The 27,259-nt window shown below is 39.6% G+C and overlaps 1 protein-coding gene across 2 annotated transcripts in view; it reads left to right on the top strand.

Annotated features, from left to right (window-relative positions):
* The window catches only part of skap1 (src kinase associated phosphoprotein 1), a 54,044-nt gene that overhangs the window by 11,599 nt on the left and 15,186 nt on the right, over nt 1–27,259 (top strand). For both annotated transcript variants that reach the window (XM_042508681.1, XM_042508682.1), the window contains exons 2-9: nt 881–986; nt 1,494–1,519; nt 1,707–1,829; nt 17,230–17,310; nt 17,527–17,610; nt 17,691–17,815; nt 18,667–18,730; nt 20,845–21,048. In XM_042508681.1, the coding sequence (XP_042364615.1) occupies nt 881–986; nt 1,494–1,519; nt 1,707–1,829; nt 17,230–17,310; nt 17,527–17,610; nt 17,691–17,815; nt 18,667–18,730; nt 20,845–21,048 (813 nt within the window). The remainder of the gene's footprint in view (nt 1–880; nt 987–1,493; nt 1,520–1,706; nt 1,830–17,229; nt 17,311–17,526; nt 17,611–17,690; nt 17,816–18,666; nt 18,731–20,844; nt 21,049–27,259) is intronic.

A 27,259-nucleotide genomic window follows, 5' to 3' on the forward strand; every position in this document is an offset into this window, starting at 1 on the left:
TGCAAGAGCATTTGCATATGTCAGTCCTTTTGTCTAACACAAGGGGACATAAAGAAATTGAATCAGATAAGTGATGTTAGACTACCTGTTTCACAAACGTAAGTCTTTATTTACTGGTTAATACTTCTCTGACTTAAAATAAAGTCTGCAGTTTAGTTCAATAACACGGTGAAAGAGAATATCAATCATAACCATGTCTTTTCTGAAGACATTTGGAAGTGCAATGTCTCACCTCTACTGTAGGTCTTTGGATTACATTTGCACAGGTCAGGCCTCACAAAGAGTAGTTTGTTTTTAAGATTGCAAAGAAGCTAGTAAAATGAAAAGCAGCTGAAATATTTTAGGTGCCAGCATGTTCAAAAAGGCTGGAAGACTTCATTTTTTATTAATTTGCATCACTGAGACTTTATTAACGAGTTTCCATTTGAGTGATATGTACAGTACAGACAGTGGACACTGAAATATAAAGCTTTGCAAAGGAGAGGCCCTGACCAAGACGGATTAAACAGATAAATGGGATTATTAAATATATGTACATAGAAACAAGTTGTGATTAAACTGCAAAGTTATTGTATTGGAATAGTTTTTTTATAGGCAATAATGGTGTTCTGTCCATCTGTAAGAAACTTTTCAGACTTTTATTTTGAATTTTATACTCCAAATTCATAACATTTAATGATGAACATACTTGGGGCAGACAGATTGATCTGTGATCTGCAACTCTCGATAATGGGATTTTGTCTTTGTACATAATTTTAACAACTGATGAGGCTTCTCTCTCATAAACATTATTTTCCTGATCAATGTTTAAATCAGTCAGAATTTTGTACTTCGAAAAGCAGGCCATGGATACCATGTTTACAGTGTTCTCTGTTCTCAGATTGTGAGCTGTTTGTATCCGAGATCCTCCAAGACGAAGATCTCAGTGAAAGTGCCCAAGAGACACGGAAAGTCTTACTAAATAACTTCAGGGTCGTCCATGTAAGGTGGGATTTTTTTTTACTTCTAGAAGCAGCATTAAATCAGTGTTTAGCAAGCTTTACTAGTCAAGTGTCACCATGTAATTTCATGCCACCATTATCAACTTTTGCCGTTAATACCACACAAGAACCATAATTGTTGCTGTAATTGCTTTAAACACAGTTAGCAAAATTACATTTGAAGGAACTCATTTACTCTAATGGTGTCACCTTCAAGATGTCATTCATGCTCTTATTTATTGTTATTAAAAGTTTTTAAAGATCTCAGAATAATCTGCTGCGTTACGGATAATTTGAAGCTCTTGTTTGAGGTGCGTACCCCGGAAACAGCTCCACTGGTGTTTTCTGCACTGCATGAGGCGTACGCTCTGGCACAGATGTGTGTGGTTTTGTGGTTTTCTGAGCAAGAAACAATTGAATTTCTGAGGCAATGCTGGAGTAGACTTGAAGAGTGAAAGCTCAGAAAACTTGCAGTGCACAAGATTTTGATACATGCTTGTTTTGATTTTACAGAAACCCTCAAGAATTCCCCTTTCCATGTGAGTAAAATCACCCTGAATCTTTATGATCAAAGTATCACTGCTGTATCTACAGAGTGCAGAAATAAGTGACAGATATGTACTACTGAAAAGTTAGGCTTTGTGGTAGTATTTTCTCACTTGACTCATTTACTGGCATTTGCTTTATCTCTCTCCATTTCACCAATTTTCTCAAACACATACACAGACTCAGCGGACTTTAGGGACGAGGATGGTTCTGATGACAACCGCAGTTCCAGTCTGGGCCGCTCTGCCCCATCAGACGACGCCTCAGTAGCCTCTGACTACCAGGACGATGGAGCCCCTGAGTGTGAGTTAACAACAGTCCTGAATCAGGAAATAAGAAAACAACTGTTTATCACCACTCTCCGATGCATTTTATGAACATCTCTTCCACTGCTGGGGAGGGAGAAGCTAAAACTACCAACCAATTTGCTTTGCAGCCCTCCTTTCTCTTCCTCTTGTTTTTCGTCTCTGTCTCTCGCCTGCACTCTCTCCCCCAGTTCTTCACATGCTCCATCGCTTTCCCTCTCTCTCTCCACCCTCTTTCTCTCTCTTTCACTCTTGATTCAGTCCATTAAAACTCCCGCCAAAGTGCCATTTAAGCATGAGACAGTTCACAACAGTTTCATTAAAATATAAAAAAAAAACAAAAAAACAAAAATGTTAATTTGGCGAGAACCTGACCCGATTTAAGCCCAAGGGAACAGTGAGAAATTACAGCCTGGCTCGACCTAATCGGGTCCGGGCAGAAAATCCTGTGTGTGTGTGATCTAGGGCGATTTGCGCAGTGCAAGAGTTCTGAGCTCAAAAGGCCTGATTCTTAATGGCTTTTTCCTCACAACAAAAAAAAAAAAAGAAGAAAAGAATGATGAATTTCAACAACAGAGTCCAGATTATATGCATTTTACAGCTCAAATCATCTAATTTATCCAAGGATGATAGAGTGAAATTCCATCCGCAATAATGAGACGTACGTGTCTATATTATCTGTGCTAACACGTGTTTTTGCCGAGAGGCTACAGTGTGCGAAGAACTCTGCACCAACAAAGGAAAAAGGTAAAAAGGAGGAGTCGGTGTCACCGGAGACAATGCAGTAACCCTCTGAGAAAACTACACAAAAGCAGTTTTAACAAACTATTCTTGGCCTCCTCACTGGCACACCTACACCTCACCACAGGAAGCACGGTTGAACCTTTCTGCTGTATATTGTCGCTCGCCTTTTTTAATTTGAAAAACAGACCACATCTGTGAATTCCCCCTCCCCTTGCTGGCCTCCTACCTCTCTGTCCTGCTCTGGTGACATCAGTGACTCCTCCTCCTCCTGGCCAGTGTGCAGGTAGTCCTGATGCTGGAGAAAAAGGAGGCTGGTGAGTTCACTGAGACCAGATTGGGGACCTAGAGCTCCCTCCAGTGGTGGATCATCAGCTCCCGATCTGTCCCCTTGAGCTGTATGTGTGGACTGTGGGAGGCATGGAGGCCCACACAGAGAGGAGGCTTTGTAGCTGCGGGCTAATGCAGTGATTGATTGACCCCGAGCCCCTCTATTCTTTCACAACCGGGTTTGAAATACAACACTGTACCTGAGGGGCCATGTGTGTTCCATCCCTCTCTCCCTTTATCAATCTTTCTCTCTATCTTCCCTTCTTGGACTTGCCCTCCCTCCCGTTCAGACTTTTTGTATTTCTGACTCTATGCGCCAGCTAATAGCCCTTGACGTGACATGCCGCAGGTGGGCATTATTGAGTTGGCTGCCTCAGGTGCCCATCTATACCCTGTGCTTTCTTTTTCAGCTCCTCTCTGGAGGTGAAGCTGGAATTGTGGAAATTCCCAATAAGAAAAAAAATCATGTTGTCGCCGTTCGCAGTCGTTTTGTGATACCGATGCCAGCTGGATGTAGTCAAAAATGTTCTCTTTATTTGGAAATGTCTTAATGAACTCTTCCGTCCTCTGCCCACAGAAGAGTAACTGCCGCCTTTCTCCTCAACTTTGGAAAAATAGAGTAAACAAATCACGGCAGATGGTGCGAAGATAGACCACAAGACAATGATAATTCATTTTTTTGAATTGTTCATTTCAGAATAAACAAGGCGAGATTTCCTTGGGGAAACAAACAAAATCAAACAATAAAATGCTTAAAAAATTTCCCTTAAGGCTATAACGATAACACGCCCAACCACAAACTACGCCGTCTGTTACTGTGGATGCTTAAAGCTCGAACGTTGTGTCACGCCATCGTTGGCGTTAAATGTGAGAAATAGCCAATTATGCAGCACTACCAGAATCTTCTTTTTCCCTTCATTTGCATTTTGTTTTGATTATCGAATGTCCCCCGAAACTAAACAACTAAAAAAAAAAAAAAAAAAAAAACCCACACTTTTTATGGTTGGATCAATAATCATAACATTTGATTCCGTAAGACAAATTTGCACCTCACAGCCGCTGTGTCTTTTTATTGCTGCGACCGTGTTAGCGTAGTGAATGGCCTGTGTCCTCACTAAAAGGGCATGTGGAGTTCATAGTTCATTCTCTGTTCACCGCCAGTTGAAAGAAATGGCTCACACGTTTCTGCTGGGCGGTCTGCTTCAATGGAAGAGGGAGTGTTTGCTGAAAATAATGGCATGACCACTTAATGAAATCAGTGGCATTTTTTGGAGGAACAATCATCCATGGTGACGATCTGAATTTTCTTTTATTCCCTTTAATGCAGAAATCAGCAGAATACCTTTTGTTGCAAAAATGAACGGTAATTTTGTGATTTAGAGAAAAGCACTCGGCTTTAAGGAGAAGATAGAAAAAATTGAGTTTTTTTTTTATCTTGAGTTTAATTGTATCATTTTATTTGAGGCTACTGTACACAATAGAGACTTTGTGACTCGGGGAATGTATTATCCGTGGTAATCGACTGGCTGCCTTTGCTGCTCTCTGTTCCCTAACCAGAGAGTGAGTGAGTGTGAAGTCGATGGCTGCTTTTACACGCAGGAGGAGCCTGTGCCGTTTGATTAGATGCGGTGGCCTGTTGTCTTCAGCGGACTGGGTGACACCAGATTTGTAATGGCTGACAGGAACAGATGGAGCCTCCATTGTTAGCCCGGGTGTCTGCATGGTAATGTGAACTGAGTTTCACCCGACGACCGCACCGGTGACCTGACCGCGCCTGCAGCCTCACCCCAGCCTCGTCTGCCTCCTTCACCACCCTCCACCTCTCTCTTTCTGTGCTATTTGAGGCTCACACACGTTCTAGATTTTTTTTCATCACACACTCTCCGCCATTCCAATACATTTTGAATACAAATATATTAGCAAAATTTCTCCCTCTGGCGAGTATAATCTCTTCACACATACACACACATGCACCCCAGGAGACAGCCGGAGATGTGGGGCTTTTAGCCCCGTCATGCTGTTTGCAGGTCAAGTTTACGAAGTTGAAATGGCCTGTTTGTTTTTCTTTGATTGGGGAAGCACTGCTGGGCGCTCGGGGATGTTTGCTTGAAAGCTGCAGCGATGACAGAGCACTGCAGGAAGAGCTTTGTTTCAGGAGGGCGTGCAGCAAAGATGACGCTTTCGATACGTATCACTCTTCCTCTTTGTGATCGTAATGATTCTATTATGATGCACCATATAGTCTGCATTTGCTCAGGTGTGGATGTTGAATTTATTGACAAAACTTAGATTGCATGTACATGTTATTTTCTGCTGTACTCAGATCAGGTATGTTTGTGTCATTTACATTATATAATCCGGAAAATTATATCGAAGAAATGTCTTGGAGATCATTTAATTTGACATATAGGCACGTCAAGTTCATTTTAAGATTATTTTGTTTATTTTCTCGGTTAATCGATTAATCATTTGATCTAGAAAATAATAGCTTTGTAATGTGTAATGTGCAATAATAATGACAAATGTTCAAGAATTTCAGTTTACCCGCGCAATAGATAAAGAACAGAAACATATTCTTTAGAAGCTGGAAGTAGAGTTTAACAATGAATCAATGATCAAAATAGTTGCTGATTAATTTCTGGCCATTAATCAATTAATAGCACTAAAAGCAGGTAAGCTCTGTTGTATAGGCCTATTTAAAGCATGCATGAATGTGACTCCTGTCAGTGATTACCGTGCCGACCCAATTTCCGAAACCAATTACTTGCAATAGAATGCAGTAGGATAACCAATTTGAATTTATGTCTCGCCATTGCCTGTTTCTCATTTGAATACGAGGAGCCAATGCACAGTAACAACATTATTACACTGTGCTGGTAAATAGAATATTAAATCTAAATTTTGTCATTTTGGCTGAAGCTTGAAAAAGCTATATAAAGTGAAGTGCTTCCGAGGGTGCATGCCTGGGTCTCTTGGCTGGTGAAATGGGAAAAAACGCTGCCAGCTGACAGATTGATGCTCCATTAGAGGGTTAATCAGCAATGTTTAAAGTGCCAAACTGGCCCCTTGTCAGTGTTTGAAGTCAAATTAAGTCATGGAGAAAGAGCAAGATTCTGGATGCTTCACCGCGGAAGAAACAACATTAAAAAGAACAAAAATGTTGAATAGACTTAGGAGCATTTATCCTAGTTTTTCTCGTTTGCACGCAGCACTTGGACAGTATTTCGGGTCAGCATAGATGACCTCCTCGCAGGTTTGTTGGCCTGTGGTCATGCTGTCTGCCCACGTACTGAACTCTTAACCTTTGGCCTCCCGCTTGACCAACCTGTGACCTGTCTGCACTCAGGCCAGCGTTGTTTGAATGATTGGCCTCCCTGTCACAGAACGCCCATCAGTCACAAAGTTTCTTTTGAGTTTCTCTGATAGCCATCTACTGTATCTATCCGTCAGAATATCCGCCTGGAGATTAATTTTTCACGGCGTTCATCGGTGTATGGATTTCGTGACATTTGGATAGCGGCAGCTCGTTTGCAAGGAAGCGAGGAATATGTTAATGACCTCCAGTCTTCCTCGTTCTCCTTCGCTCTCCTTTCCTTTCCTCTCTCAGTTGCAGCCAGTGTGCTTTTCTAGAAACACACACACACACACACACACACACACACACACACACACACACACACACACACACACACATTACGAGGCAGGAGCAGGCTCTGTGCATCGCTGCGACTGCTTGCCACCAGGGTTCAAAAGTTCACGCTATTCCCCCAGGGCTACTGTGCTGCTGCAGATGCTGATAGTCTTTTCTTTCTCTCTCTTTCCCCTGCTGCCTTTCTCTCCCTCTCTCCCTCGCTGTTTACACTATTAATCTTGTACACTCTCTCTCACACACTCACTCACACTGCCTGGCAAGAAGAGAGCGGCTTGAAGGGGGGATTTGGACGTATTTAACCGAAGGGCATCCATCACTCTCATCTCCGGCTTCACCCCCACCAAAAGCCACACCGTGTAGTTTTTGCTTCCTCCCGGTTTTGTAAGCCCTCTGATGCAGCTTTCCCCTCATTTGCTTTGTTTTATTGTTGCATTGCATATAATTACATCCCTCCGTTGCCTCTGGTGTAGCGCCGTGTTGAAACCCAGGGAAAACAGGCGAAGGTAAATGTGCAGCAGTCCATCTGTAAAGAGGCACATAGGCAGAATGCAAAGTGGGAAGCTGGGGCAGGGTGGCTCCTAATCTCCCCCAGAGCTGTCAATGTCACAGACAAATAGCAAAACTATCAGATGCGGCGGGTTCACCCAGAGGTTAGCGTTCCCAGGTACCTCCTGCATTCACTCCCTCTCTTTCTCCCCTTGCCTTGCAAATGAGAATTTGATTTTGCCCTCCACTGGAATCCATTTCTGGAGATGAATGAAGTTTCAATGCCAAGCCCAGGTGGCCCCGCTGATTTCTTAGGGAAATAAATGGAGACGGGAGAGATGTGTTGGCCTGTACACAGACAGTGACACGACGGCTCCCAATGCCTCTGGGATTCCTCTGTTTAATTGTTGCTGTAATGTAGCACTTTAAGGTCATTAACATGCCCTTGTGGAGTTATTCGGGGATGTTGAGGATGCATCCCTCTTTACACACCGGGTCTCCGCTCGGCTGGAAGAAGTCAGCACTGAGTGTGTGTGCCAAGTGGGACAGGGCTGCCGAGGGCTTGTACGCTGTTGTCTTTATTCTAAAATGGAAATTTCTTCCATTGATTTGTAGTGGCCTTTGCTGTAAGTTAGCTTATCTAAAAAAAATTGAGTCAGATAGAGGTTGATTTGAAAAGCATTTTGTAGTTCTGCTCATACTGTTTGGCAGTATAAAAACTGTAATTTGTTGTATGATAATTAAAAAAATATGCAATTACATAATAAACTTCAAAATGTAAATTCCTAACAGTACACATCACAGTTAAAGTGGCAATATTTTATGCAAAATTCCAGGCTTAATTAAACATGCTTAAACTATTTATTTTTAAATTCAGTAGGTCAGGCTTTTTTGATTAATTTAATATGGCCAGTCATTGTAATTTTAGTAACATATGGTAAAACAGTAAGTGAGTGGTACAAACAAAAAAACAGTGTTAAAATATAGAGAAAACTGTACGTTATATATATATTATCTTTCTTTTTTTTTTTTTTTTTTTTTAGTTTATTTGTATTTTGTCACAAAATCAGTTTGACATGACTACCACGGCAGTTTCCGTCATAGAGGTTGATTTACTGTTTTCCTCTGAATGAAGCACTGTAAAATTGATCTGGGTTTATATTTTATTATTCTCATTTACTTATTAATTTTAAATGTTAAATAATTAAAATTGATAAGATACAAAAAGTTTAAAAGTCGTAAATTAGAAGAAATGTTAAATATTGGAAAAATATGTTTTTCACAATTATTGTCTTACTTGCTTGTAAATGTTAACTGGTTATATAAAAAGTATAATATACTAAATTACAAATAAGTAATATACTGGCACAATATTTAAATGATTTATTTTATTGGAGCAAAAATAATTCATATTTCCTATTGCAAAATAAGAAAACATGCAAAAACTTAATTGCAGCTCATTTTAATTTTTCCCAAAAAAGGCTGTATATATTAATTAATGAGCCATTACTCATGTGTGTTTATGAAAGACTGAATGACAGTCTGCTAAAAAATATAATATATCAAAGTAATTGTTTGCAGATCTCCTGCAAATTTTAGGAGTGAAATTTACAACACAGAAAAAAAAAAAAAATCTACGGTTGGAAATAGGAGTTCAGGAGAAAAACCTGCCGAACTAAATCATTTTATCAATGGTAAATGGGAACAAATTGATTGGATTATATCAATTCCAGTAAATTTAAAAAAATAATAATTTAGTGCACTGACAATAATTCAAATAAATATTTTAAGTAAAACCATGGTCTTTAAATTTAAGTAATTATCTGATTACAATAAGCGTTTGGCTTTATTTTCCTTGACTGAATAATTTTTCTCTAACACCTGTTGCCCATTGGACTTGCTGGTGATTTATGCAAGGAGTCAAAGAATTATGGCATCATATAATTGTTTATTGGTATAATATGTAACAGCAGTGCCTATAAAAATAAGTCCAATTATATAAAAAGGTAATAGACATGAGATATTGCTCAGACAACACAGCGCAATAACACGGTCCTCGCGAACATATTTACTTACCATTATTGCTAAAATTATATTTAAAGCATTTTAGCGGAAATAAGCAAAGCTTTTTAAAGTTGCAATAACTGTACATTCAGAGAGCGAGTGTGCCGATTTTCTCTGAGTGGTTTTCCCTCCAGGCTCTGTCGTTGATTGTGTTATATCCCGTTTTTATCACAGATATGCAGGCTCTCCTGTGGGCCGAACTCCTCCATTGTTGGTATTTATATTCTTACTACTGTTTCTTTTCCTTTTTTTGGGGTCTGTGTCAGTGAAGCAGCTGAAAACCATCCCCAGCGATTAGAGGATCATTGTATCTGCAGTTAAGCATTTGAATAGTGGTAGTAAATCTAGAAAAGGGAAATTCAGGGTCGCTGTATACGCAGCTTATGGCTGCCCAGGGGGAAGCCGATGTCACATAGTAAATTTAGCCCCTTAGTGTCTTTTACAGTGGCCGACCTGTGATGTTTGAATGTAGGAATAGAGCCAAACGGAGCCTAGAATGACTTGACATCTAATCCTGTGAAGAGGCACATTATTGTATTTTTTTTTCTTCCAAATTGCATCAAGTGTAACAGACTAAGTCAGACAATAGAATAAAGCAAAGAGATCTCAGCACTGCATTAAAGTTGCAATATACCAGAATCCAAATCTCTTGTATCAAATATTTACCTGATCATTTGTGTGTGTATTAAAGTTTTTATTCTTAGCTCAGTGGTAAAGCTTTTATCTCAAGTCAGAGATCTGTTATTTAATCTGATTGACATCCCCAATCAAAAAAAAATCCTTAATCACTCCTGCATAAATTCCCGGTCCCATTAAGCGTTATTAGACGACGATGCAGGCATCATGCAGCCTGATATAATGCACTGCATGTTTTCTTTGGTTCAAACACATGCATTAGGAGGTTCTAAACACGGTTTATGTATCGATGACTGAAGTCCTAATCAAATCACGGGGAGGAGAGGAGGGCAGGGAAGACATTCTGCCCTTAACCTCAGTGCCTCTCAGTCTCTCTCCTCCCTTCTGACGGCCGCCTCGCTGGAGGGACGCACAGCAAAGGCCTCCTACTTTAATGAGGAAAAATGTATCAATTTAGCTTTGGCCTGCGCGCAGATTGAGCGCCGGGTGGGTGAAGGTGCACTGAGTGAATCCTTTTTCCTAATCAAGGACGGTATCGAAGAGGATTGCGGTCTCTCTCGCTTCGTCTGTAGAGTCAGCAGCATTCCTCCCCGCAGCCCCCTCAGGGCCGGGGAGCCTCTCGCTGCCTTCTGTTTCACCTCATCAGCAGAGTTCACACGGGGGTCAGGTCCTGCCCCCTGATGCTGCATTCAATGCAATACCTCCGTGTGAGAGCCCCCGCGCTCAAGGACTAAGCACACGAGAAGGAAAACATATGATAACTCGCTGGTTTTGATTTCTACCTGTGCTGTGAGGGGTGTCACCTCTTCCTCATGCTCCTAAATACTGTAGATATATTAATACCACAGAGTGGCCAGTGTTACCTCATTTATTTCCCCGCATCTTAGTTTTGTGTTTTTTTGCAGGCAGTATGTTTTGTTTCTTTTGGATTAAGAAATAAGAGTGTCTCTCACTTTTGCTGTATTTATTTATTTATTTATGAGAGACAACACACTTAACATAACCTTAGTGTGGTTTAAATTTGCTTCTTTTTTGCAACATTTACTTGTAATTTATTTTTTATTTTATTTTTTCTCTTTTCCACTTTGGTGTTAAAAAAAGAAAAAAAAATGATGAAGGCATGCTGTGCTGTGTGATATGCACCAATTTTGATTCTTTTAAAAAAAATTAAAATGGACAAAAGAAAAACACTAGATTGAACTGAAAGGATAATTTCCATGCTCAGACCTTGGGTAGGTTGATTTTATGAATTACAAAACAAACAAGCACTACAAAAAGTACAGAACAGTAAAATGATTCATCAATTTACTGATTAGCTGAAAGAGAAAAAAAATTAACAAAACAGATTTGATCACCATGTTAAAGTCATTTTTAAGGCAAGTTTACCAAAATCACACTGGTTTCAGCTTCTAAAATATAAATATTTGCTGTTGTTCATGATTTATTATAATAGAGTTTTTTAAAAAAGGATTATCTTTGGGTTTTGGACTGTTGGTTGGACAAATTTGTTTGAATACAAACAAAGTGTCAGTTGAAGAAGCGAGTGAATGGCATTTTTTGACATTTTATAGGCCAAACAATGACTCAAGCGAAAAAAAATCAACAGCTTAACAGACAGTTTTCACTATTTATCAAAGACTCAAAGAGGGAAAAAACAACTAATGATTAGACAATTTTAATTGCAGTCCTGCAGCAGACAAAAACAAACATCAAAACACTAACACTAAAAAACAACATAAATGAATGGTCAACATCATTTTGCACATTCCTGCAGCGACTATACAGCTCTTCCACTTTAAAAACATATATATTTTTTATGCAACAAAACACCAAGAAAAACAATAACAATAACATAACAATCATAACTTCACAACAACAGATGAGACCAAACACGACACTACTTACAAATACAGTATAACAAGCACAGAAAACTGCAGAAATATGCATTTTAAGCAAATGCCAAGGATGTATGACACATGCTAACTAAAAAAAAAGTGCACATGTGACAACCAAAATTAGAAACCACAGGCATGCAGACTTCAAATAAATTTGATAGATAGTAATGGACAGAGCAAGATAGATAGTACAACGTTAATTTTTATTTCTGTATCTTTTAACAAGACCCTGCTTGTGCGTCAAACATCAAAAATACAGCAAGACATCTTCCACATCACGTCCACAGTATATTACATTATGTACAGAGTAGATAGATGGATGGATTTACTTAATTGATCCAAAATTGGGAAATTCATATGTTACAGCAGCTGTTTTTTTTAAGGTATTGCACAGGAGCATTAAAACAAAGTAATATCACACTAGGGGAGACAAATATACATATAGAAATAAAAAAATAGAAATTAAAATCTTCTGTAAATTTCATATATATATATCCATAGAATATACATTATAAAGAACGGCATAAAATTAGGTCATTTTTATGGTATATAGATTTGTTTTTGTAAAAATAATTATGAGAAAGAGGCACAGAATAGAAAAAAAGAGAAAGCACTTCTGTTAGAAGCCAAATGTTTTATTCTGATAAAAGGCTTTTTTTTCCCTCTCACTGTCTTTCACAATGTAACTGGCTGACTTAAATGTTTCTAAAGCTATGGATACAATAGTGGTTGAGACCCTCTGGAAGTACATGTCCCCCCCTGCTGAGACTGAACCTTGCCACTGCTGTCGCTCCTCTCTGCCTTCTGACTGTCTCAAAGAAAAGACACTAAAGCTCTGCTTCAGCCTCTCCATCTTCTGTGACACCATCAACATCTTCTGTGCATTTTCATGTTTTTATAACATCTTTGTTGCATTATGACCACCGTTAGATCTAATGTAACATATTAGTCCTCCCACCCAACCATTTCCCTTCATTTTGATTCACTCTCTATCCAGCCTTTGATTGACTTTCAGCCTAAGTAAAGTGGATTTTAATGAGAGAATACATTAACTCCCTCTGGTCATGCTAACATAAATCAGCCTTTTCTTGCGGGATCAACTGCTGAGCTCATAACACCATGCTGAGAGAGTGTGAATAACCAAATGAGAGATTGCGGCTGTGGCAAACCGCTGGCAGCTCAGATGCATTGTTGTGTATCTCCCCCCACCACCCGAGTTTAACACAAGTTCAGGACAGAACGGAGCACTTATCGGCACCCAGGTCAGCTGAAAACGCCCCTTCGTCGGGATCAATTAAACACATATCTCTGCTCAATTTCTATTGATTATCTCCTTCCATTTGGAGATGGCATGACTCGCATCTTCTCGCTGATGACCAACTAGAGCGGTTAGATTCAGTTAGTGCAGCCTGTAGCAACTCCTCACCTTGATTTACAAAGCACGCGACGCCACTCCAACATCGCATCTATCTGCTTCTCTTTGTTGGTAATTGCACTCAGCTAAATAGGTTATGCTGAAATATCAATAAATTGCCATCAAATTAATGTCAATACCAAAGCTGTGGATGGTGCTAATTAAAACGCAAAAGGGATGAAAATGAAGTCAAGGCATTGCCCTGAATAATTGATAACGCAATTTATGATTTTTATGAAAGAGTGCCGTCTGTCTGCGATTTTGATGAGGCCTTAATTAGATGCATTAATGTGTCTCTCCATGCCTGTAGTCAAACTCAAAACTCAAACACCATGATGGTTGTTGGGGTTTTTTAACGCCCTTAATTACACATTTTCAAATAACATTACCTCTGAATATCCACTTAAAATTGCATGGGTCCCAAAGAGGTGTTAGTGTGTAATTTTCATTAAAGGAGGCATTGTTAACTCAGGACCAATCAGAGCGTGCTTTTGTTTAGGATGGGGACTCAAGCAAGCGGCATTAAGCAGCGTGGTGCTTTTGGGGTTGTGCTGCTACCCCGTGGAAGAATCCAGAACTATTGTGTACATGTTTTCGCTGAAGTTTGTTTGAGGCTCATACAAATCAGGACAGTCAAGTGAGGTCAGGTCACGCGGCGTTAAAAGTGTTAAACACGCATGAATGTGTAATGTTTATTGACTCAAGCAGATCAGAGTGATCCCGTGTTGATTTTGTACCTCCTCATCTATTAGCCGGGCTCGACCTTTGAGATAAATGAAGAGCGAGCGAAGCAGACGGATGAGGGGATTAGAAGTGGGCCGCAACAGGGAAGCAGGCCCAGGAAAAAAATGGACGGACTGCCGGCGGATAGATGAGGTGGGGGAGCATAATGACCGCTGTTTGTTATGATGTACTGAATCAGGTTCTCTTTGACAAAACAGTCCTTAGCACCTCTGTATTTATAGTGTCACCGGTCAGTCCATCCACAAAGGCAGGCTGATGATATGTGAGCGTGTTAGTGCCGTGAGGTGTCTGGGGCTCTGCTCTGGAATGACCCGCTCATCTGTCAGGCCCACGAGCTGAAGCGGTGCCGGGTTATGGGATCGCAGGCAGGATTGTTGTGAACTTAAATCTCTGGAATGTTAGCCAAGCAAAAAAGAGAGCCAATATCAGCTTTATTCTGCTCTCTAGATCAAAGTTATTCGGACACTGAGAATACACTCAAAACAACAACTTTTAGGCTGGATTGTACCAACAAGGGTTATAAAACCTGATTAAATGATGGTTTAAGTTGGAATTCTGTTGCACCAAACTTTGAAAACAAACTTAAAATAAAGAAAGGTTATTTTAAATCTCTCTTTAAATCTCAGTGTAGCTTTTACCTACTTAATAATTTAATTAGGGTTCCCATTGTCATGGGAAACTTGGAAAAGTCATGGAATTTAACCATGTCATTTTCCAGGCCTGAAAAAGTCATGGAATTTGTAAAAATTGATTCTGATTTAGAAAAATCTGTGAAATTTTTGAAAAACTCATGGAATTTTGTTGTGTATAATCTCCGGGAGATAATCTTCCACATAATGTCACATAACAGCAAATTTATTTTTGTGTGTTAGCTGTTGACATAACACCCAAAAACATTGTAGTGTGCATGCCAGGCCAGGAGTTTGTGGTGTAACTTTGTAATGACACACCATAGAAGAACACTAAGTGACGTCACCGTTCTCACAGGATCTGCGCAATGCCAGTTTACACAGCGACAGAAGTGGTTACGTTTTCAAAAAATAACACTCTGGACTCTGGTTTCAAAAGTTTGCAATCTCAGGCCCCCAAAACGCTGTTGTCGTGTGAACAAAGGACCAAACCGCAACAAAAGTTTAAAGTTTCACGCAAGAACTGTTGTCTTGTAAACGGCCCCTTTGTGCTGCACGATATATCATTTCAGCGTCTACATTGCGATGTGCAGTAGACACATTCAAGGACGTGCATGTCAAGTCAGGCAGATTAGCTGAAACAGCTAATATGCTGCTTGATTCGGTTCTCCTTTTCCATGATAAATACCTGCCAAGCCTTTCCTTTTAAAAGAGGTTACTTCTAAATGTGACTTGAAATGTTTCTACTTATTAGGTAGCAACAGTGTGCTGATATTTAAGTATTTTTTATTAATTATTTTTATTTAGATATGACGCTTGTCCCTATTGATTAAACTCAGTTTGAGTTCTGTTTAAATAATTAAACATGGCTTTACGAAACTAAACTTCATTTTTGATGGTGCAACAGAGCTCTGCTTAAATTTAAATCTGGATTTACTCATTTTAAACCTAGTTTTACTAAACTCTGAGTAGAGCTAATCTTAGATTGAATTAATCCTTGCTGGTGCAACCCAGTTTAAGAGAGAGCATCATGTGGTTGAAGTGGGCATTCAGCTGCTTTTTCATGTTTCTGATTTTTATGAATGAGAACGAGGTTCCTGTTTGTCTAATGTTGGGGGATGCTCTTTGTTTAAACCAGTCGACCCAGATGTGGGATGACATGTTTGGCTTTTCCCAGCAGTTAAACAGGTCCTCTCTGAGGGGGATGGACTCCAGGCATTCCCCTTGTCATCAGCGGTCTGAAAGGGGTGTCACACTGACTAGTGTAAATGGTCTTTAAATTGTTCCTGCGTTTCAGACTAAAAAGGCGGTTCCTGCTCTCCCTTTGCTTTTTTTTCCCTGCGAGGCTAATGCCTGTTGAGTAATGAATTCGGAGGAAGCCGAGCTTTGTTTTTGACACATGGAAAAGCCAGGTACCCCTGTTGAAACACAAAGCGGAAGACGGCCCTTGAGGCCGACCTGGGGTCAACTTTACATCTTCCCCTCTAATAGCTAAAGGCTTGAAAATAGGTCAAATAAGCAGATTTCTTGTTAGAACTTCAATTTTAACTTAAACATGGAACAGCTGGTTAAAACCTCTTCTCTCAAGGCATCCAAGTATTTAACCCCTTTTTTTTTTTTTTTTCAGAAATATGGAAAGAAGGCAATGAGCATCTTAACAAGAAATGACCCAAAAATTAGCAAGAAATCGGGAAAAAGTCAAAAGTATCTGAAAATCATTTGGAAAAAAAAGCAAAATAATACAAGTAAAAAACAAAAACTAAGAAATAAGTGCTTAAAAATGTCATTGTGTAATAATAATATTAATAATAATTCAAAGGGCTTCAGGCCAGAACCCATCCCGCTTCTTCCGCACATGGGGCGTCCGCTCCACCATGTAAGCCACCGGGCGTCCCCTACCCAGGACTCTCTCTACACTTTGTTTTAGTGCCGTGAAAGCTGCATGCTGAACAGAAACTCTCACTCGTTTTTCAGAGGCAGACCATTAAATTAGCAAAATAAAATGATAAATGGCCAAAAAGCAATAAAACTACCAGAGATTGTACCTGTGTAAGTGTTAAAATCCAAGCATAGCTATACAAGCTATTCTTGAATAAATAAGCAGTAGTTTTTATGCATAGTATTTGTATAGTTTGGGAAATCAACTGCATTAACATCATATGCCATTATGTGTGTAGTGAAAAAAAGTTTCCTTTGTTAAATACACGTCTCTCTAGCACAAATAGCAAAGTAGGCTAAATACTTTGTGAACTGCACTGTGCAGTACTTGCTTAATAACTAATTAAGTAAAGCCTCTTAAGTCGTGCAGTCGTCCTATCATGTTTGAAATTTGACTTTGCAAATTGCAGAGTTGTTTGGATTTCCACAGGAAGGTTGCTCCCATTAAAAGTGCAATGTGAGCAGATGAATGGACTGCAGTGCTCAGCAGCACTGTAAATGTATTGATCCCAGCTCCCTAAAGCCTCCCAGGGATGTATTTGATCCACAGGGTCGGAGAGTGTATATTCATGGTGTGTATTTGTGTGTGCGCAGTAATGAAGAACATTTAAAGTGCAGCTCATTAGGAGTTTGTGTAGAAACAGTCAGACTATTTCAGTAATAAATTAATTGTTTATCAAGAAAAAAGGCTAACTTTATCTGGTTTTAGTTTCTCAGATGTGAGGATTTGCAGCTTATTTATCTTCTGAAAATTGAATATTTTTTGTTTCTGGACTTGTTTTGAACAAAACAAGACATCTTAGGAAGTCAACTTGGGCTCCTTTGTATATATAAGTTTCCTTACCTCTTTATGGTGCTTCTGTTCACAGACTTTGGTGACATCCCTCCTGTGGCAGCCCAGGAACTCGGCAACATCTTGAAGCAAGGCTACTTAGAGAAGAAACGAAGAGGTAAAGCAGCATTTAGATAACCAGCCTTGGGTCAAGTAGTTTTATCAGCTAATGTCAACTTTTGTTTTAGTTACTCAGAGTGCTAGATAGGTGTGCAGACTACATGAGGACAATGTTAACCTGAGCAGAAGAAGAAACAACATGAAGATTAATTAAAAATATATATTAAGAAACGGTGTTCATGTGAATAGTTTTTTGCACTTCCTTTTTCTGTAGATCACAGTTTCTTTGGCTCCGAGTGGCAGAGGAGATGGTGTGTTCTCAACAATTCAATATTCTACTACTTTGGGAGTGATAAAGGTTTGTGTAAACATACAGAAGCATTGCAGGTTCGTAAATCGAATCAGATAACATCACACCATGTGTACTCCTCCCTGCAGATAAGCAGCAGAAGGGCTCCTTTTATATCATTGACTACAGTGTGCAGCTGGTGACCAACCTGAGAAAAGACTCCAAAAAAGCGTGCTGTTTTGAGCTGTTTTGCTCCGGACGGCGGGCTTTCCAGGTTGGTATTAAGAATATTGAGTTCAATAGATATTATTTTGGGAGACTTTTTGAGGTCGTAGGAATGTTTTTACATAAAAATGAGCCCCTTTTCTTTAGCAGAAATATAGAGGATCTAAATTACAGCCCAACTAGACAGATATTTTGGTGTCTGTGTATATGTTGTCCAGTAAGTAACTCAACTTAACAAACTGCAGTACACAAATGCCAAAAGATTTTATGGTAATTTTCAAAACATTGTCTCCATCACATAGTTAGTCCACTAGAGATTTGTACATATCATGGTCACAATTCTTCCCTTCTTTTTTTTTTTTTTTAAATTTGTACTTCTTTTGGACAAAATAAGATGTTTTAGGGAACTAATTTGTGCTTCATGAAATTGGGATTATGATTTTTTTTAACGTTCTATGCAATTTTATTGATCAGATGATTAACTAATTGAGAAACTAGTCTGATTAAAATTAAGACTTACAATAATAGTTAGCTGGAGCCCTGTATAGAATTATCTTTAAATAAATTACTGGTTGTCTGACTCTCAAATATTTGTATTGGCTTCACTATAAAACAAGCTTTAAAAAACATTTTTTGCACATGCCTATATTGCACAGAGGCAGTCATAGTTTCTGATTATAAAATTATTCTCCCAGTCAGTCAGAATTTATATGCCTTAATTGAATATTTTAGATCTGATCATTTCAAAAGGAACCATTTCCATTTGAGCTCGTTCTTTCCTATTAGGCAGCGAGGAAGAGAGCTGGTGTATTGAAGTGAAGATTAAAAATGTTATTTCTGTATAAATGCACTCTTAGATGTGATGATAATTGCAGGATCATTGCCACTGTTTCCCATTAGTTCACTGCCAGCAGTCCTCAGGAGGCCAGAGAATGGGTGGACCAAATCAATTTTGTACTTAGAGGTAAGCCAGCATCTCATTTAATTTTTTTCATGTGCAGTTTTGCAAAAGAGCTTTGTTGCTTCTTTTAAAGTTTTTGTGTTTCTTTTAAGTGTGTCCTTATTTGAATCAAAGGTTTAAGGATGGGGGATGTCATTGTTCAGATTGTAAAACCCTCCGAGACAAATTGATATCGAGTTATATAAATAAAATTGACTTGAGTTGACTTTTTAAAAGTCACATAGGTTAATTGGAAAATACAGTTAAAGCAGTATAAACCTTCCAACCTTCTTTTTTCTCAATTTTTCCACGAAAGTTTGCTTGTGTTTTTCGAGGGGCAGAAAGGTCAGAAATGAAAGGGAGCTTTTTATCATCCCTGACTCAGACGAAAACCACCTGATCCATCACTAACTGCATGGCCGAGTCCTGAATCTCCTCATTCCACATGTCACCCACCATGTCATGTGCACCATCATGTAGTTCTCCTCCAACCCCCCACAACCACTCCTCCCCTAACCCTCCTACCGAATTCCAGCTTACAGGAAATTGATTGGTAGATGTTCTGGTTATCCTCCAGTGACATTGATTTCTGCTTGGCCGCTGGTGTACGGCAGAGGACCTGATACCCTGTGTTGCAGCGGCCAGTCGCCTGCAATGAGACGACTCCTCCATCTGAGCGAGCGGTCGTGCCTAGTCTACTCTAAAATGGGCTCGGGCCGGGCCACTGATTTGCGGGAAGTAACAGACACTCTGCAGTTTGTCTTACTTCCTTCCAGACGAGTTTTACTACGAAATGCAGTCTGATCCAGAACATGTAGATGATTATTATTCACCGTCTCCAACTCCTCAATTAACCTGCGAACAAGGCCGACTTTTCTTTTTAACATATACTTTCATTTATTAGAACTTTTTGGATGTATTATTTTTAGGCATCAATAGTGATAGTAGAAATACAGACAGTGAATACAAAGGGAGAGAGAGAGGAGTGTGACAAATAATAAAGGATGCAGCTATATGGTATGAGTCTTAATCCCTAAGTCAACCAAAATTCAGATTTTAAAGGAGCTATAGATGACAGCTGGGGAATCATTTTTAAGTAATTTATCAAGCAAAAATGCTAAACATTTCTGAACTGTGAGGTTTTGCAGCTTTTATGTAAATGTACATTAAAGGGATTGTTTTATTATTATTCTTTTTATTTATTCTACTTATTCATATTCAGTATATTATTTATAGTAGATGGTTAAAAAGAAATCCACCAGAGTCACACAATAACCAGTAACTCCCGTGTTCAGTGAGCAAAATTGACTTTTTTTGAAGATAGCAATGTATTTATCCTGAGGAACATTGCTGTGCAGCAGTTGCGACAAAACATTGGGGGAGTGCAGATACATAGAGTGCAATATAAAAGGACTATAATAACGTGGCAAAAAAGCAAATGTATAACAGTAAGGTGCAATCCAAAATACACAATGACAATAGCAGGTTAGTATCATTGCTTATAAAGTTTTTGTACAAAACTGAGGTAGTTGGTGACTTAAAAAGGAGAGATAAAATGGCTTCAGTACTCTTCAGTTCTCAGTTGGAAAGGGCTGTCCTGCAACAAGATAAAGTAGTGAAAATATTGTAAATAATAGTGTGCTCAAAAACTGTTGCTGAGGTTTTTAGCTGGTATTCTTGCCTGTTTGTCGAAGCTGGGTGCGTGCCGACTGCCATCTACTGCAGGTGATACACTGACTATGGATGATAACCTCACATAACCCCACTTTAAAAGATCCAAACTCTCCCTTTAACAATTTGTTACATTTAAATTTCTAGTCAGACAAAGCAAGCAGTTTGAGGACGTCACCTTGGGCTCTGGGAAATTGTTGTCACTGTTTCAGACTTGGCAGTAATTTGCTTAATTAAAAAAATAATAAACACATTAATGAAAATAATCTTTAACTGCGGGCAGAATTGAAGCCTCCAGTGCTTGTCTCTGCTGCTGTATGGCACGTGTCCCTGCCTGTTGTGCAGTCAGGACCCTCTGAACATTTCTCTTACTTTACCCTTTAATGCATGTGCGTGTCGTTTGTGCCACGCCGTGCTCCATCTTAACGCTAACGCCGCCCATCACGTTGTCTCTCCTCCGCTCATAGATCTGCGCTCCACCTCCATCCCTTGCGATGATGATGAGGAGGAGGACGAGGAAGAGGAGACCTATGATGACATTGAGGGGGTGACCGGCCCTCCCCCGCCTCACCCCGGCGCTGCCCAGGTCTCTCACAGCGGCAGACTGGGAGGAAGGCATGAGACTGGGGAGGTCGACGAGGAGGACGAGGATATCTACGAGGTGCTGCCAGGTATGAGGATGTGGTTACCTCGCACGCAGAGACACACGAGCACCCACCCACACAGGAAGGCTGCACACACACACAAACTCTCATGATACTCTGTCAGACAAATAGACACTGCCACACACACACACACACACACACACACACACACACACACACACACACACACACACACACACACACACACACACACACACACACACATAAGATTGTTGAATATATATATTTGTATTTCGAAAAGAGCAATAATTTATATTTTAATTAATTATTGATTAGAGAAAAAAAAAAAAAAAAATTAAGTAAAAAAGGCTTGACAAAATTTTATAAAAAAAAAAAAAAAAAGTTTTTAATATTAAATATTAAGTAAATGTCCATGAAAAAAAAATATCCTATTATCAAGTTTATTAATATTGATAAGATGTTTTAATTTTTAAATGACCGGGGAGATTTATATTTTGGTTGACATTGTATAGTGTTGGGCACAGAAATTAGAATTTTAGTGATTGCAGAAAGATACTAATAATTTGCTTTAATGTATATAAGAATTTAAAATTAGTGTTGATTTTATTGCCACGAGAGAGTTGAATACTTCATAAGAAGCTAAGTGGTTGTCGTTGGGATTTTGTTGTTGGTTAGTTGGATAATATTTTTTGTAAAGTTTGTGAAATAAAATATAAAAAAATAAAAAAAGTAAATAAATATTAAATTAAAGTAAAAAAAAAAATAAGAGTATGGAATTTATATTAATGATAACTAAAAAATAATTAAATTTTTAATGCTTTTTGGTTAAAATAGTTGAAAAGTTTTATTAGGATATGAAAACTGAAAAATAATATTGGAAAAGCATAATAATAAGTGTATATGATAACAAATATTTAAATAATATTTTATTATATTAAATAATTATTTAAAAATATATAGAATTGAAGAGTTAAGAAATTGGATCAATGGGGTTAGAAGCCATTGTTTAGAATTAGACGTACATATTTATTTTCGTTAATATTAATAAATGGTATACGGTAAGTTGTACGGTTTTGGGTGGGTATATGATGGTGTTAGATCATAATGTACATATTTTATTGTGTAAGTTTTTATTAGTTATATAGTGTACAGCCAGGGGGTATGTGTGGTTTATATACAATAAGGTTAAACTGTTTATGTGAATCCTAAATGTGTGTATTATATCCTGAAGAACAATACGTTATATGGTTTGTCTAGTGGTATAGTATATTAATAAATGTAAAAAATAAATATATAAAAATGATAAATAGTAATATAATGCTTAAGATTCAAATAGCCGTATAATTGAGTTTTATGTATGTATATAATTGGCATGCCATCTAATAATATGTTCTATGTGTTAACTTTTTATAATTTAATAACATACCCCTCTTTGTTCAAGGCGATAATTATAGGGCTAAAGATTCGTGTATGATGAAGTATAATAAATAAGGGAAGTGAGAAAAATTGGTTTTAGTAAATTGTATTCATATTAAATTGTGAGTCGGGTACGTGTAAAAGGTCCCAATAGTAGTTAGAGAGTTAAAAGGGTATGGTGGGATCAAAAAAAATAGTTTGTGGTTAAAAATGTGGTGCAACTTGTGGGTGGGCTTTGTTGATGTGGAGGTTGGTTGTAAGGCAAGTATAAATGTCGCATAGAGTAGGAGCGGGGCCGATACTGGACGTAAAGAAGGGTGGCTAGAATGATATTGGAAGTTGTTCCAAGCTTAAATAGCAGTGGTGGACCAGTCTAAATTAAAATGAGGTAAGTATAAGGAATAAAAGTAATCGATTAAAAGAAATTAAAATACTTGATTTTAGTAAAAAAAATTTAAAGTGAGAAAACGAATTGGTTAAGTAAAAAAAAAAAAATGTGAATAAGTGCTTGTGTGAGTGTTAAATGGTGATAAAGATCGCCGAGAGGAAAATAGCCTGTTGGTGTGTGTCCCTAGTTTGAATAACGCCTGTGGGCTGCAAGCGATGCTACTGAGCTTCGTATTCAGTAATACAAATAGAAGCCGGGAATCTGCAATCTTTTCCTCAATGATAAAAAAAAAAATGCTTTAACAAAAAAAATAGCAAAAAAATAATGGGGTCCTTAATGTTAATGTGGGTAAACACCATTCGATGGAAATATGCTGTGGTCTGGTGTAGTGTCGGAAAAAAAGTTGTATCTCCGGAAAATTGTGAGTCATTTTTACTGGTTAGCATCTCTCTGAAAAAAAACTGTTTAAAAAAAAAAGATCTCTGAAACGTCGAGTTGTCTGAGTACATTTAGGAATGTCAAGGGCTTCTGCGGTTTTCAGGCAAGTTAATAATAATGTAAATGGTGGAGCGAATAAAAAAAAAGTTTAGAGGAAGGTGTAGCTCATGTGTCCTCCATAGGATTAAAATTGGCTATGTTATGAAAAGTGGGTTGTCGATGTCTTTGAGGGGCGCTAGGTGGGTGTTTTGTGACGGAAAAGGGTGGGGTGTTCTGTTGGAAATGTTGTGAAAAAACTTAGGTCAGGGAGGGATGTCGGAGTTTGTTCGGGGTGTAGGTTGGGTAGGGAGGGTTCGGTTGGTTGGATGATGAAAAGTTGGTGGAGATTTGGGAATGAGGGGTCTGTTGGGGGTCTGGGGTGGGGTGGGTGATTGGGAGTAATGTTTTGGGTTGGTTTTGGAAGGGATGGGTTTTAGGGGTAAAAGAATGACTGATTTATGAACCTGGCAGCGCTGGGTCTAATTACGGTTGGGGGCCGCTCGAAAGGGCAACTAGCTTAAATGGATACGCTCTTGGTGGTCTGGGGAAAAAGGTTGAGTGAAGTTTAGGGATTGGGAATCCGCGGGGGGGATAGTGGTAAAGTTGGAGGGAGCTTCGATTGGAATGGGGGGAGGGCGGGGGTACCCATAAAAAAAAAAGAGCTCGATGCCAAGTGAATGGTATAGGGCAGGGGTATTCCTTGCATGGGTTGTAATTTGTTTAGAGGGGAATTGCAGATTGTTTGTTAGCAGTATATCACGGGTCGGGGTGGTTTGGGGTGCGGTTTTAGTTAAGGAGGTTGGTGGTGAGGTGGCGTTGGTAGGATTTTATGCGTGGGGGTTTGAGGTGTTTGGGATTTATTTGGTTTTGTATTTTTTTTTTTGGTTGGTTTTGTTATGGGGTTGGTTGTGGTTTGGTTGAGGGCCTTGTTTTAGGGCTGGTGGGTTTTGTTGTTGGATTGTATTGTTTGGTTTTGAAAGTGTTGTGTGGGTGGGGGATTTCGGCGGTGTTGATGTTTTTGTTTTATGGGTTTGTTTTTTTTTTTTCGGGTTTTCAATTTTTTTAGGGGTTGCCTTATTTAAGTGGTTGGGGTTTTTTTTAAAATTGTTGAAACTTTTTAAATATTTTAGGTGTGGGTTTGTTGGGGTTAGTTTTTAGGTATTTTTGTTATGGGTATAATCGGGTGTATATGGTTTAGGGTGTTTGAACTAAGGTTGTATGGGAGGTGGTTTTGAAAATCCTTTGGGGGTTACAATTATATGTAAAAAGGTGTGGAATTCTGAAGAAAAAAAAAGGGCGGGGTGTTTTTTGGTGGTTCGGGGGTTGGGGGGTGGGGGGTTTGTTAGTGGTGTATTATTTTTGGTTTTAAGTTTTGCTTAAATATAAAATAGAAAAAAAGGCGCGCGAGGGAAATGTATAAATATTAAAGTGATATAAAAAAGGAACAGGAATAAAGAATGTAGAGGGTAAAAAAAGAATATAAAATAACAAAAAAGAAAAAATAAAAAAAAAAGGAATGACTTATTAATTATAAAGAAATAGGGAGCGAGAAAATTGTAGCAAAAAAATATATATAAAACATAATTAAAAATATATATTAAAATTTTTGGTATAAATTTATAAAGTAGATAAAAATAAATATAATTATAGTTAACTGTGATAGGAAAATGAAGTTATAATGTCAAGACTGAAAATTTTTATTAAAAAATTTTTTCTAAAAATTTTTTTTCCTTTTGGTAAAAAAAATTTTTAGAAAGTTAAAATTATTAAGGAAAGTGGAAATGAGAGAAGTTAGGGAGTTTAAAGAAGAATTAATATGAAAAATAAGAAAGGTAAGGGTGAATATTTTTTTTAAGGAAAAAATAAGTCTAAAGTAATATATAATAGCGATAAGAAAGATAATAATGGGGGAGTAAAAAGTATGTTGTAAAAAGTAAATGGAAAAAGAGTAAAAATATGAAGAAAAAAAAAATAATAAAAAGGATGAAATTCGGTTATGTTCGAAATATAGTTATGGAATGTACATGTTGTGTTGGGGGTGCTATAAATGGGGGGGCGAGGGTGAAAAAATTGGTTTTAAAAAAAATGGTAACGGGGGAGGGTAAAAAAATGTCAAATAAGGGTTATATGTGGTTGAGTGAACTGTTTAATAAAATATATAAGAAGATGAAGAAGGGGTGAATGTGGTGGTAAAACAGATAGAAGAACGGGCGGAAAAAAAAAAAAAATGGTAAAATAAAAGACCTGGGAAAGGGTAAAGGGAGGGGTGGTGTTTGGGGTGGACAATAAGGTTTGGGTTGGGAGTGGTTGACAGTGAAAGATGAAATTTAATGAAATTAAAATACGTTGGTAGTGAGTTGGTGTATTAAAAAAAATTTTGTTAATGAAAAGTGTGAGGGGGAAGATGTATGAAGGTGATATAGGGGGAGCGGGTGTGGTGTGGTTTTGGGTTTTTGCGGGGGCGGGTGGGAGGTGGGGGGGGTGGGGGGTGTTTTTTGGGTAATGTGGAAAGGAGAGGATATGTGTGGGGTCTGGTGGGGGGGAATTAGTGTGCATGATGGGGGGGAGGAAAGGGGGGTGTTATTGTTGGCGGGTTTAAATGTGGGTTATGGGGGGGGGTTGTATGGGTGGTTGTTTTTTGTGTTGGGGTTGGGTTCGAAGGGGTGGGGATTTAGGAGGTTGGGGTAATAGGCACTACGCTCAGGGGGGGGGGGGGGGGTGGGTGGGGGGGAATATGTTAGGGGGGCGGCGGACCTGGAAGAGGGGGGGGGGGGGGTGTCGGGGGTGGGGGGGCGGGGGGGTGTAATACGTTCGTGTGCCAGTTTGTGTTGTGTAAACTTGTATTGTTACAATGTTTTGCTTGGTACTGTTATATTTTTGGGTTGGGTATCGTTTTGTTTTTTTTTTTTTTTGAGGGTGTTTGTAGTTTTTGTGTGTTTTTCAGGTGGGGATTTGGTAGTGTGGGGTTCGGGTTTGTGGGGTGGGGCGGTGCTGGGTGAGTTGGGAGTGGCGGGAGGGATGTGGCGGTGGGTTTTGGGTTGATGTTGGGAGGGGGGGGGGTGGGGAGGGGGGGGGGGGAGTGATGGGGGGGGGGGAGGGGGGGGGGGGGGGGGGGGTTTGGGATGGGTGGTTTTATGGGGGGGGGGGGGGTTAGGGGGGTGGTCGGGGGGGGTGAGGGGTGTAGGGGGTGGGGGGGCGGGGGGTGGGGGGGGGGATGGGTTGGGAGTGGGGGGGGTGGGTGGGTGTGGGGGGGGGCATGGGTGGGGGGGGGGGGTGGGGGGGGGGGGGGTGGGGGGGGGTGGAGTTGAAGTTGGGTGGGGGGGGGGGGGGGGGGGGGGGGGGAGTTGGGGGGGGGTGTGGGGGGGGGGGTTTCGGGTGTGTGGGGAGGGTAGTGGGGGGGGCAGTGAGTTGGGGAGTTGCTGGACTGGGGGGTGGGGTGCGTGGTTGTGGGTGGGGGGAGGGCCCCTGCGTGGTCCATCCCTTGCGATGATGATGAGGAGGAGGACGAGGAAGAGGAGACCTATGATAGGACGAGGATATCTACGAGGTGCTGCCAGGTATGAGGATGTGGTTACCTCGCACGCAGAGACACACGAGCACCCACCCACACAGGAAGGCTGCACACACACACACAAACTCTCATGATACTCCGTCAGACAAATAGACACTGCGACTGAAATAACAGTAAGGGGCTGCATTTATCAAAGGAGGAGGGTGATATATATATGTATATATATATACACACACACACACACACACACACACACACACACACACACACACTCACTCACTCTCCAGCCCTGAGGGATTTTTGCAACAAGAAATATTTGTGATGATCTCCCCTGGCTGTGAAATTTGTGTTGCCAGGTACCTCCCGACCACCACAGCGCCCAGACTGATCACTCATTTTAAATCAAGCAACACTAATAAGCTTGTCAGGACGGAGGTGGCTGCTGCAGAGGCACACAGGGCAGG

Source organism: Plectropomus leopardus, chromosome 19 (genome assembly GCF_008729295.1).
Source record: "Plectropomus leopardus isolate mb chromosome 19, YSFRI_Pleo_2.0, whole genome shotgun sequence".
NCBI classification, from domain to species: Eukaryota; Metazoa; Chordata; class Actinopteri; order Perciformes; family Serranidae; genus Plectropomus; species Plectropomus leopardus.